General features: G+C 44.5%; 1 protein-coding gene across 1 annotated transcript; it reads right to left on the reverse strand.

The window, feature by feature from the left end:
• Positions 1 to 6,438: 6,438 nt before the first annotated feature.
• LOC119320343 lies at positions 6,439 to 10,296 on the reverse strand. The gene is made up of 7 exons (XM_037594456.1): positions 10,055 to 10,296; positions 8,912 to 9,061; positions 8,587 to 8,799; positions 8,027 to 8,148; positions 7,636 to 7,799; positions 7,039 to 7,193; positions 6,439 to 6,695 (listed from the first exon to the last, which is right to left on the reverse strand). The coding sequence occupies exons 1-7, from the start codon at positions 10,235 to 10,237 to the stop codon at positions 6,597 to 6,599; spliced, it is 1,086 nt and encodes a 361-aa protein (XP_037450353.1). The 5' UTR covers positions 10,238 to 10,296; the 3' UTR covers positions 6,439 to 6,596.
• Between the last annotated feature and the right edge of the window lie 987 nt (positions 10,297 to 11,283).

The following is an 11,283-nucleotide window of genomic DNA, read 5'->3' on the forward strand; positions in this document are numbered from 1 at the left end:
TGGCTACTAGATCGTAAGTAAACTTTTTTGAAGATCACATCATATTTTAAAGCACTTCATTAATCGATCTATGATTTGGTAATTATCACTCCTTTTATTTTCTCACTATCAAGAAATATAAATTGCAACTGGAACCAATATCCTCTGCTCTGTCTTCATATTGAACCTAAATATAGATATCCAAAAAATCAGTGACCTAGTAAATGGAACTGATTCATTTCATTCTCAAAAAAAAAAAAAAAGAACTGACTCACTTGCTAGGTAAAGCTAAAATTCCACTGGATCGTGCATTCAGATGTGCAACTCGATCAGCAGGCGAGTACCACGAAGTTTCGCAAAAGCTTGCATGGTAACTTTTTCTGAAAGGAAAACTTGGGGTAAAGTGGATGCGACAAACCTGAAACTTCAGCTTTGCAAGTGTCAGCAATCTCGTCTGCTTCACACCTGTACATGCATGATCCGAATGCTTGCACACGTGTATGTGAGTGTGTGACATTCAGCTCATACAAATCCATAATAATGGTGTGTGATATCACCACTGGATTTGGGCCTTGACAACGTGTCATTATGTGCTGGGAGTCATCCAGAGACCACAGTGCTGTGTGTGCAGCTGTTACATCTAAAAGAGCAAAGATCTCTATCCCCGGAGGAGCGTGACCTACGCTCTAGGCTCAAGCGCAGGGTGATTAGCTTGGCTGTGCTTGAGCGGGCAAGAAAAAATCAATGTGCTAGGATTATCAACTTGAGGGACGGGGATGCCAACACCAAGTTCTTTTATCGGCGTATTAATGCCCGCAGACGAAAAAATCACATTCACTGGATTAAGCACGCTAATGGCTGGGTGACCGAGCATGAAGAAAAAGAGAAGATCGTACATGACCACTTCTCTGAGGTTATGGGGAGGAGAGGTTATGGGGAGGAGAGGTACGAGCAACAAAGATTTCAATTGGGAGGAGCTTGGCACCGAGCCTCATGATTTGCAAGACCTTGATGATAGCATCATAGAAGACGAGGTCTGGATTGCCATTAAAGAGATGCCTAGTGATAAGGCGCCTGGACCGGATGGCTTCACGGGGATGTTTTTCAAGAAATGTTGGGGAATCATCAAGCATACAGTCATGAGGGTTGTGCAGCATTTTGACTCTTTGCACACCTCCAATTTGCAGTGGGTCAACTCCGTCAATGTTATACTCCTACCGAAAAAGGATGGTGCAGAAGGCATTCCTGACTACAGACCCATTAGCCTTATTCATGCAATCGCCAAAATCATTGCCAAAGTTCTCTCGCTCAGGCTTGCTCCCCACATGGATGAACTTGTCTCCAATGCTCAAAGCGCCTTCATCAAGGGAAGAAGCATCCATGACAATTTCATGTATGTTCGGAATTTTGCCCGGCGCCTACACAAGAGGAGAACCTCTGCCCTCCTTCTCAAGCTTGACATAAAGAAGGCCTTTGATTGGGTCAAGTGGGGATACTTTCTTGAGCTCCTGCAACGGCTAGGGTTCCCACCTAAATTTCGGGCATGGATTGCGGCACTTCTTTCCTCATCTTCATTGAGAATCATGATAAACGGGGTGCCCGGCCCTCCGATCAAGCACGGCAGCGGGTTCAGGCAGGGGGACCCCCTTTCCCCCCTCCTGTTTGTCCTTGTGATTGACCCTTTACATAAGATTTTGGACCTCGCGACGCGGAAAGGGCTCCTCCATAAGCTTCGTGGCCGGGGAGCTGTGATGAGAACCTCCCTGTATGCGGATGATGTTATGGTCTTTGTGGCGCCCATCAAGAGGGACATTGACAACCTAGCTGCGATCTTACGAGGCTTTGGTGATGTGACGGGCCTCTGCACCAACTTCCAAAAAAGCCCAGTCGTGCCAATTCGTTGCAACCATCTTGACCTTGAGCGCATTCTTCGGAATATGCCGGTGATCCGTGCTTCCTTCCCGATGAAATACCTAGGCTTACCTCTCTCGGTTTGGCAGCTAAAGACGGTGGATTTCCAATACCTAGTGGACAAGGCAGCCGGAAAATTAACCACTTGGGATGGGCAAAACATCACTGCTATCGGACGCACGACTCTCGTCAAGTCCGTCATCTCCTCCCAAGCAGTTTTCTCTATCACGCCTCTCATTGTGCCGCAGGGCATTCTGGATACACTCAACAAGATTGAGAGGGCCTTCCTTTGGTCGGGTGCGGAGAAGACCACGGGAGCCAAATGCAAGGTCAACTGGAAAATGCTGTGTAGACCAAAAGATTATGGTGGCCTTGGGGTGCTCGATACCGACAAGTTTGCACGGGCGTTGCGGCTTCGTTGGCCATGGTATGAATGGAAGGAGCCCCGCAGATTATGGGTTGGCTCTGGCAACCCCTGCACTGAAGAGGACCTCCAGTTCTTCTATGCATCTACGACTATCACTGTCGGTGACGGCGCAAAAACACCTTTCTAGGACTCCCCTTGGCTCTTGGGGCGCAAGCCCAAGGACATTGCACCACTAATCTATGAGGCATCGAAGAGAAAGAATTGGAAGGTGCGTGAGGCTCTGAAGGGGAACGCTTGGATCCTCAAGATCAAACATGACACTGCCATCTCCGTCAACCACATTTCGGAATTCTTTAACCTTTGGATGCTTGTGCATGACTTCCACCTTGATGAGCAAGCCGAAGACAACATCATTTGGAAGCACGCGAGCAATGGGATCTACACGGCAAGCACCGCCTACAAAGCGCAATTTTTAGGCCTGACTCTGTCCCCCATGGACCGCATGGTGTGGAAGGCTTGGGCACCTCCAAAGGTTAAATTCTTTGCTTGGCTGGCTTTGCAAGATAGGATTTGGACTGCCGATTGTTTGGAGAAGCGTGGTTGGCCAAATTGTGGCCCTTGCCCGCTTTGCAAAAGAGAACAAGAAACGGGGATACACCTCTTTGTCAAGTGTCGCTACACACTTAGGCTCTGGAGATCAATCATCGAGAAGCTTGGGCTCACGCACATGGACACCTCCGATTGGCAGTTAGAAGCAACCGTCACTGAGTGGTGGCAAAAAAGAACCGACGACCGCAACCCTCACCGCCACGCAATGGCTTCCCTCACCATGCTCGTTTCTTGGACCATTTGGAATGAGAGAAACGCCCGCGTATTCCGTCGAAAAAGCGCACCACCGCCGGTCCTCCTAACCAGCATTTTAGAAGATGCTAAACTTTGGGTTACTGCTGGCGCAAGAAAGTTAGGGAACATCACATTGTACGAGTAATTGTCATGCCGCTTATTTGTGAGTGCGTTGTAAAACTCTAAACTCTTCTCTCCCTTATTTAATTGAAGAGACAAATCTTTTGCATCCGTTTCAAAAAAAAAAAGCCTGTGGATCCTGACGGAGTGCTGCCATGTATGGATAACGCAGAGACTCTTCAGAGTGTTTAAACAGATAATCTAGTCAAGTTCTCTAAAAGATGGATTAATAAATGGACATGTAAAAAGGAAAGGATAAAATCCATTAGACAAATTTGGGGTATGTTAAATAGTGTACTGTTCATATACTGTTCTGATCCAATTTGTCTTTTTTGCTGAGAGCTACTCAAATGTCCAGATGCTCTGAAATTTGGAGCGCATCTCATGCACCAAATTATCTACCTTGCACAAAAAATTTGAATTTTTTTGAATTTTTTATGAATTGTTTCTTGACCGGGTGCAGCTGAGCCCGGGCTTAGAATTGGATATTCGATAGAACAGCAACTTCTACTGTAAAAAGGGATGACCTATAACTTCCTACCAAAGTAAGAATCATGCAAGTCTCAGTGATGCAAAATCTGTGGTAAAAAGATAATATCAATCAAATATACAGAAACTACTACGTGCATTTCTAGTGATCTCAGGAAGAAAGCTGATGGCTTAATATTGGCGAAAAGACAAGTAGATGGCAATAGTTTGTCTCTAGCATATTTGTTTAACCAAGGCATCCTCCATATGTTTGTATTTCAGGTTCTTCTCTCCAGATGCGGGGTGCTGGCAAGGTGGTTTCATCTCTGCATGCGAAGCACAGCTTTGTCAGATTCGAACAAACAAATACTTGGTCGCGCAGGAAATGTGGCTGAAGGGAGAGAAAGGCTGCCACGAAATGCGGAAAGGAGGAGGCCATCCGGGTCTCAAGGGGACATTTATTATATCAAAGACAAATGAAAAGTGGAGTTTTGAGGCCGCTGCTTTTGCTTCTCTTTGTGCCCTTCACTTTGATCCAAGAGTCAACAGCCAAAAGTTCTGCTAAACAAATGCTCATTCTGGCACTTCTGACTGTTTACTTGTTTGCCTTCTCGCCTTTTGTGCCATTATTGTTGCCTGAATAGTCGACACAACTGGAAAAAAAAAACTTTGTTTTTGCCACGTAGCCGAGCCGGAATCTTCGTTGAGGCAAACAAGCTGGGTGAGTGGGCAGTGGAGGAAGGAAGAAATTCCCCAAGATGCAACATGAGAAATATACAGGTCAGTGGCGAAAACAAACTTCCCAATAAATACTCCCTCCGTCCGGAAATACTTGTCATCAAAATGAATAAAAGACGATGTATCTAAATGTATTTTAGTTCTAGATACATCCTTTTTTGTCCATTTTGATGACAAGTATTTTCGGACGGAGGGAGTATGTTGTTATATGTTGATCATCTAAGGTATATTTGCATTTGCACATTTTGACTATGCAGCTGATCTCATGATCAGGACCGGCCCTGGAGTTTCGAGGGCCCCAGGGCGGACTCCATGAGTGGGCCCAGCGGCCGCGGTGGAGGAAAAAAAGAATTCCATACTTTGATATGAAAAAAATCTGGTAAAGCCATAAACTATGATATATTTTCCCCTTGTAAATAGTACTTCCTCTATAAAAAAATACAAGAACGTCTAGGTCACTACTTTAGTGATCTAAACGCTCTTAGAAATATAGAAGCATTTAGATCACTAAAGTAGTGATCTAAACATTCTTATATTTCTTTACGGAGGAAGTATATGATAATAATAGGTTGTGGTGCTTCAATAATATTGGCATCTAATTGCTTTAGATTATAAAGTAGTGTGATTCCAAAAAATAAATTTATTCATAATCTCCTTCTAAAATTTAGTTAACTGATGTGCTCATTTTCTCCTTGTTCTCTTCTCAGAATTAGATAAATGTTTTAGGCAACATATTTGTAAAAACAAAAAGGAGAACACCTCAACTTGGGGTAAATTAGCAGCAATAATGTGTGCTCCAACACTGGTGTGCTCTACAACTATCCAAGTACAAAACGTTGAGACCACGTGACCAAGACCAGCTATCTCCTCAAAGAGTGCAAGTATTATAAAAACAAGAATACAACTTAATTTCCATCCATCAGATTAAAATTAAGGGCTGAACGATTCATAAAATAAATTACCTCACTCGTTTGGGTTTTCCTCGCCCTAGGCGCAGTCGGCAGCCGTTGCAATGCTCCGGACTGCGGCAGAGTTTCACGGCATTGGGCCGCTCCGTCCTCCGTTTATGATGGGAAACGAAGCCATAGGCCCCGAGCTTGTGAATACTGCTATCGATTGGGTTTGGAGAATTGAAGAAGCAATCAAACTAACAGCGACGGAAAGGTCAAAAGGAAAAAAAACTGACAGCCATGACTCCGCGCAAACACGTACTCCCTCTGTAAACTAATATAAGAGCATTTAGATCACTATTTTAGTATTCTAAATGCTCTTATATTAGTTTACGGAGGGAGTACATATACTTACAACCGATCGTTATTCGGAACGAATTCAGCATGTGCATCTTTGGGCTTCTTATCTACATACATATCACGATGGGCCTCTCAGGCCTTGTTGGTTCTCCACTTGTATGGCTGTACCTCAAGCATATATATATATATGGCCTGGGTCGGGGCCCCTAGTTTGGCTGGGCCCCAGGCCGTCGCCCCCGCTGCCCTGGCCCAGGGCCGGCCCTGCTCATGATTTTTTTTTTTGACGATGTAGTGTACACATCTGTATTTGTAAGTGGCGGCATAAACGAAAGGGAGCAGATCCACATTCTATCCGAAGTTATTGTCAAAGAAAGACTCCCTCCATCCCATAATATAAGATCATTTTTCAAGCTACTAGTCTCACCTAGATAGATTTCGAAAATTGCTTAGAGTTTCAATAGTGAAGCGTACCTTTCGTGGCAGAGTCAGCAATGAATCTTCTGCAGAAAACAGAGTTCCATCCACTTTTCTCATGCATGCACTTGCCTTGGCCTGCGACAAAAGTTGCAGGGACGCAACTTTCTCAAAAATGTCTTCACAAAGAGTAAATAAGTAAGAACTTAGGATTGTACAACTTAGAAAAGGAGCTGACCATCATGCCATGTTTCACTCCATTAGACTATTTCATGCATTCCCGGATAGTATCAGTATAGGGTTAATGATACACAGAGATAGCTGAATTCCATATACAAGAGAGTAACATCGTTAGGAAATATATATCTTTATTGAGCATCTGTTTTCAACCCACTTGAAGGCATATGGCATATACAATGATTACACAACACATGCATTCAACACACTTCCAAGTTCCAAGAGGCTCGTTGGCCCGCCTGCAGAATGTTCGATCAAGAGTACACCGCTTATGCAGACCTTCTGGTAAGCTGATCCTTTGAAGTGCTCTCAAATATCTTGTCTGCGTTGCCCACCTCAAAACCATCGCGCCTGTGGTGTTCCTTGACCTTCAGAAAGTAAGAAAGCAGTAATTTCACTAGCAGATTAGGGGGGCAACTAAATACTGGCCGAGTAATACTACAGCAAATATATCCTATGCAGGAGAGTGTAGTATTGTACTACCATTAATAAATACTCTGATGATAGTATTAACTAACCTACAACTCTCATTCAAAAGGGAGATGGGACATTATTACTAAGTCGGCACAGGGGAACATAAACATTACAGATGCAAAGTCGCAGTCATGCTCATCTCGACACTTGGCAGTACATTTTCCAAGTATGGATTATGCAGGAAAGAAAACAGGCGAGTACGGAATAATCGATACATTCGTGACAAATTGTGCAAACCTCTTCATCTTGCAAATCTCTGAACTGTGGAAGTGGCAGCCGTTCAGCAAATTCAATATAGGAACGTGGAATAGATTCAGTGATTCCATCCGCAAAAGTAAATAATGATGAATCAGCTACAGTTGAGCTTTGCTGGAGGAGACCGTCAGGACTCACTGTTGAATTATATAGTAAATCAGTTTCTATTAAAACCGTGGTACAATAATTAAGTGGACATGTATCCTTCAGCTAATAGCTATTCTAAGAAGCCGCACATAATAGATAGATAGAAAGTATGTCAAATAAATGCAAAGAAACAAGTGATCTTATGTCCATGAAAAGCTATTATTTGAGATCTAGCTAACAGTTCATCCATATATATAACCACAAAAGGAAGACCTATCAGGAAACCAAAAGTACACTCTTCCTAAGGCCAATGCTACTAGAAACTGTGGTTAGCTGTAATGCCCTGGAATAAAATGAGATTCAGATTTTCAATACAAGTAGCTAAGGTATGAAATAGGTAGCAATTCGTCAAAATTCAACAAATGTGTGGCCAAGGACCTCTATCCACTAACACTGAATAAAATCTGGTTGGTTCAGGAATCAGCAACAGACCTTTCAAAATTCCTCCTTCTGTATTTAACTTGAACCCGTTGTCCTCCACAAATTTGTTGAATTTACTAATACTTCTGATATCTGACTCTAAGCGATGAGTGGAGACTGTGGCATGGTTCAGTGCATAGCCATTAACAAGAGTCCATCCAGCATATTCACTTTCCCTGGTGTCCAAATGGAAAGTATGGAGAGTCAACATGGCTAATAGAATAAAGAAATAAATGTATGAAAGACGGAATCAGGAAACTACTAAGCAAATGAAAAAAAAGGCAACTCCATTTCTTATGGAAATTGCACAGAATCAGCCATAATACGCAAACAGTTTTGTGGTGACCAACATAAGATTTAGCTCCTGGCCTATTGAAGCAGTCAAGAGTATTTACATGAGTACCTAGATAAAACCTGGAAATCAGAATAAGTGGGCTTCTCCCATGTCAGCTCTCCAAATGTACTTGCAAGAACAGCATATTTATTTCCATTAGCTGATGTTTTGATGTATTTCCGTATAATTTCCTGCAGAGAAAAAGTAACAGATAAAATAAAACACAGTTGTATATATGAGTAAAAGATGGGAATAAAGCAGCTCTAGTGGCAGCCATATCAGAGCTCAGTAGTCAAATTCCCTGACAGCCGAGGTTAACGTCAGATTTTTCAAACTAAATATCTTAACACTAGTGCCAGTGCATAGAACATTAGAACCTACTCATCTCTGAGTATTTACTCTGACAGAACTACAGAAATAACCTAAGAAGAAACGGTTTTCAGAAAGCATTTTTTTCTACGGTGATATGTTTCAGTAGTCTTCTTCAGCTTCAACCATACAAAAGTGTTATGAGCTATGTCTGAAATTCCTTTAGCCCTACAAGCATATTATGAACGAACAGTTGTCCATACTACTACTAATATCTTAGACAAACAAACTGAAGAAATTAAGTAATCGTCGAGTATCACCTGGCTCGGAGCACTCAGCTCATCTACAAGAAGTTCAGAAATGAATATCCTTGGCAAAGGTCCATATATACCAGCTCTGGTGTATCCATCATTGTTGGGAGGGGAAAACCATAGTGCTCTTAGTTTTTTCGCTGGGAACCTTAGTTCTTCACGAGACTCGTAACCAAAATCAGTAAAAAATTCAGCAAGTGAGTCTATACCATAACCATCAACCTGCAGTTATAACAGACGGGAAATTGTCATAACAATAATCAAAATCACACAGTTTTGCATTATGTAACACAGAGCATGTAGAAAGCCAACTAAAAATTAAGCTAGTACTCACCCCAAATGTTCTGAAAGCAAAGTGATCAAAACAAATGTGGTCCCCATCGTAAGAATGGACAAGGTCCAGAATCTTTTCGGCAGTTGGATTCCTGCTCAAATAAACTTTTTGCATGTTTGAGAGAACTGACCGGAAAAATAGATCAGAAACCTGAAGTAGAAGAAAGTTAAGACTATTAGCTTGTTTCCCAGGAAATTTGAGAAGTAATCAATCCACAAAAGATGAAATAACAAGTATAAATCAAGTAAAATATAGCCAAAACTATTAGAAAGTATGAAAAACGAAGTGATTGAAAGTTTTCCCCATAGCCGATATATGGTATGGGAAAAAATTTCTTAAATAAATAATATGAATATTACTATTGTTGGATTACCATGACGCATAGGAAGAACAGAGGATTCTCTTGAAGAGGCTTGAGTCAACAGAAAATTTTCTTTCAGTGCAGTGTAAAGGGCTCTTTAGAGAGAACCATATGGATTTCAATCCTCCAAAGTTCATAGGGAAGTGTTTGGGATCAAAGAGACCCTCGTGTAAACGTCCCTTCTTACTTCAAAACTTGCATAAACTAACCCTCATTTTCAAGTTAAAAAATCAAAGAAGGAACAACTGTTTCAAGGCTGATTCAGAATTTTGAACCCAACAAAAAAATTAGATGTGGGGTCCATCCTTGGTGATTACTAAACCCATGGCAATTGGATTCATTAGCTGAAATCTGCCCAACGGTCGCTACAGTTCACAGGTTTATTTGGCCCCGTTGGAAGTCTGGCTGAAGACATGGATAGCAGAGAAACGGAGGCACCAAAATTTGAAGTCACACACGATCCACACTTCACATCTCAGGAGGCCTGTTATGGATCGTCAGCTGGAAGAGCGCTTCCAAATAATTCCGAGGACCCAGGGTATTTCTTTAGTCCACTTGGTTCCCTGTTTAAGGTAGAGTTTTTTTCCTACTTACGACAACTTTCTGCAGTTCCTGTGCAGTAGTAACATGGTTCTAGAGCGCTTTGGTGTCTCCAGGCTTGGATCAGGGCCTCTCCTCCGAGGATAACAAGGTACTATCAACAGGACAGGAGCAGAGCAGGACATGCCCACCATCCCTAACGTTGGCGTAAAACTAGGTTCCACTTTGGGGCGCGCACGTACCTTGGGAAGCGGATCGGAGGCGGGAATGGGTGAGGGCGCGGCGCCGGTGGCCATGGCGACGCTGCGGCGGTGGTGGCGGAGACCGGACGGGGCGAGCGGCACGGCGACCACCGGGGAGCGGCGAGTGCGGAGGAGCGCAACGGCCGCGGGGAATCTCGCGGCGGCGAGGGTGGCGCCGGCCATGAAAGGGTGGGGAGCGAGACGGAACGGAAGTGGACTGGGGCGGGGGTTCACTGGTGTGGCACGACAAGTAATAAGCAGGGAGCGATCAGCGGAGAGAGAAGTTGACAAGTTTGCACCGGAAGCGAAGGACAGATGCTCCCGGCAGCTGGCAGCTGCCGTGGCAAGCAGCAGGAGTTGCGGGTGGATTTCTCCAAGCCAGTCACGAGGCCTATCCGGTTGGGCGAGGGCCTGCTCGGCTCGTCCGAGGTTTCACACGTGGCCCATTTGAGGGATAATTTTCTTTGGCCCAGGTCATATTTTAAGCCCAAAACCTTAAAAATGCACGCGCACTAAACGAAGGCAATTACTCAAAAAAAAAAAACTAAACGAAGGCAACGGGCGCCCCGTTCTGGCCGCACGATCACGCTGCGGATCGCCCCCCGCGCGGCCAGGTGGCACCTGGTCAGATTGGTGCCGTCCACGGCCGTGGGCGGTTTTGTCTGCATCCGGACGCGTTGTGGCCCACCTGTAAGAGATAGAGGGGTGCAGGAGTAGGGGTCGTGGGCGGCGGTTTCGAAATATGTGCCTGAAATTCCTCTCGTTGGTGCTCTCTTCCCATTTCTCTCTTCTCCTTCATCTTCGCCTTCTTCTCCACCGAACGGGTCGCGGTACAGGTGAGGCCCGACAGAGTTCTCAAATCGACGGCGGGGTCGCGGGTGGCTATCTGCGCGGAGTCGCTGGTGCTGGTCGGCGTCGCAGGTATGCTCTACTTTCTCCTCCCTCTCTCTGTCTTGACGGGGGACCGCCATTGTTGCGGGTTGTTGCGGTTGCGCGGATGCGCCGGACTGCGAGGGAAGCCTTCATCCCCTTCATAGGGTTCGAAACAAACACCAAACCCTCTCACTTGTGTCGATTTTGCACATCTCTTTATCCCCTTCGGTTTGAGTGCTCTCCTGTTGTTCGGTAGCACGCCCCCACTATGGTGGGGATTCATGGCATAGAGATGTAGGTGGGAAAGGGCACGGGTATGATAGGCACCACGGGATGCTCGTCCATAGCACCCGATG

The sequence above is a fragment of the Triticum dicoccoides genome, chromosome 1B (genome assembly GCF_002162155.2).
Source record: "Triticum dicoccoides isolate Atlit2015 ecotype Zavitan chromosome 1B, WEW_v2.0, whole genome shotgun sequence".
In the NCBI taxonomy this organism is placed as follows: Eukaryota; Viridiplantae; Streptophyta; class Magnoliopsida; order Poales; family Poaceae; genus Triticum; species Triticum dicoccoides.

Coding starts and splice junctions, on each gene's coding strand:
- LOC119320343 (XM_037594456.1), bottom strand. CDS start 10,237: ATGGCCGGCGCCACCCTCGCCGCCGCGAGATTCCCCGCGGCCGTTGCG. Junction 9,062..10,054: donor CCTCCGATCCGCTTCCCAAG/GTACGTGCGCGC, acceptor CTTCTACTTCAG/GTTTCTGATCTATTTTTCCG. Junction 8,149..8,586: donor AGCTGAGTGCTCCGAGCCAG/GTGATACTCGAC, acceptor TTTTCTCTGCAG/GAAATTATACGGAAATACAT.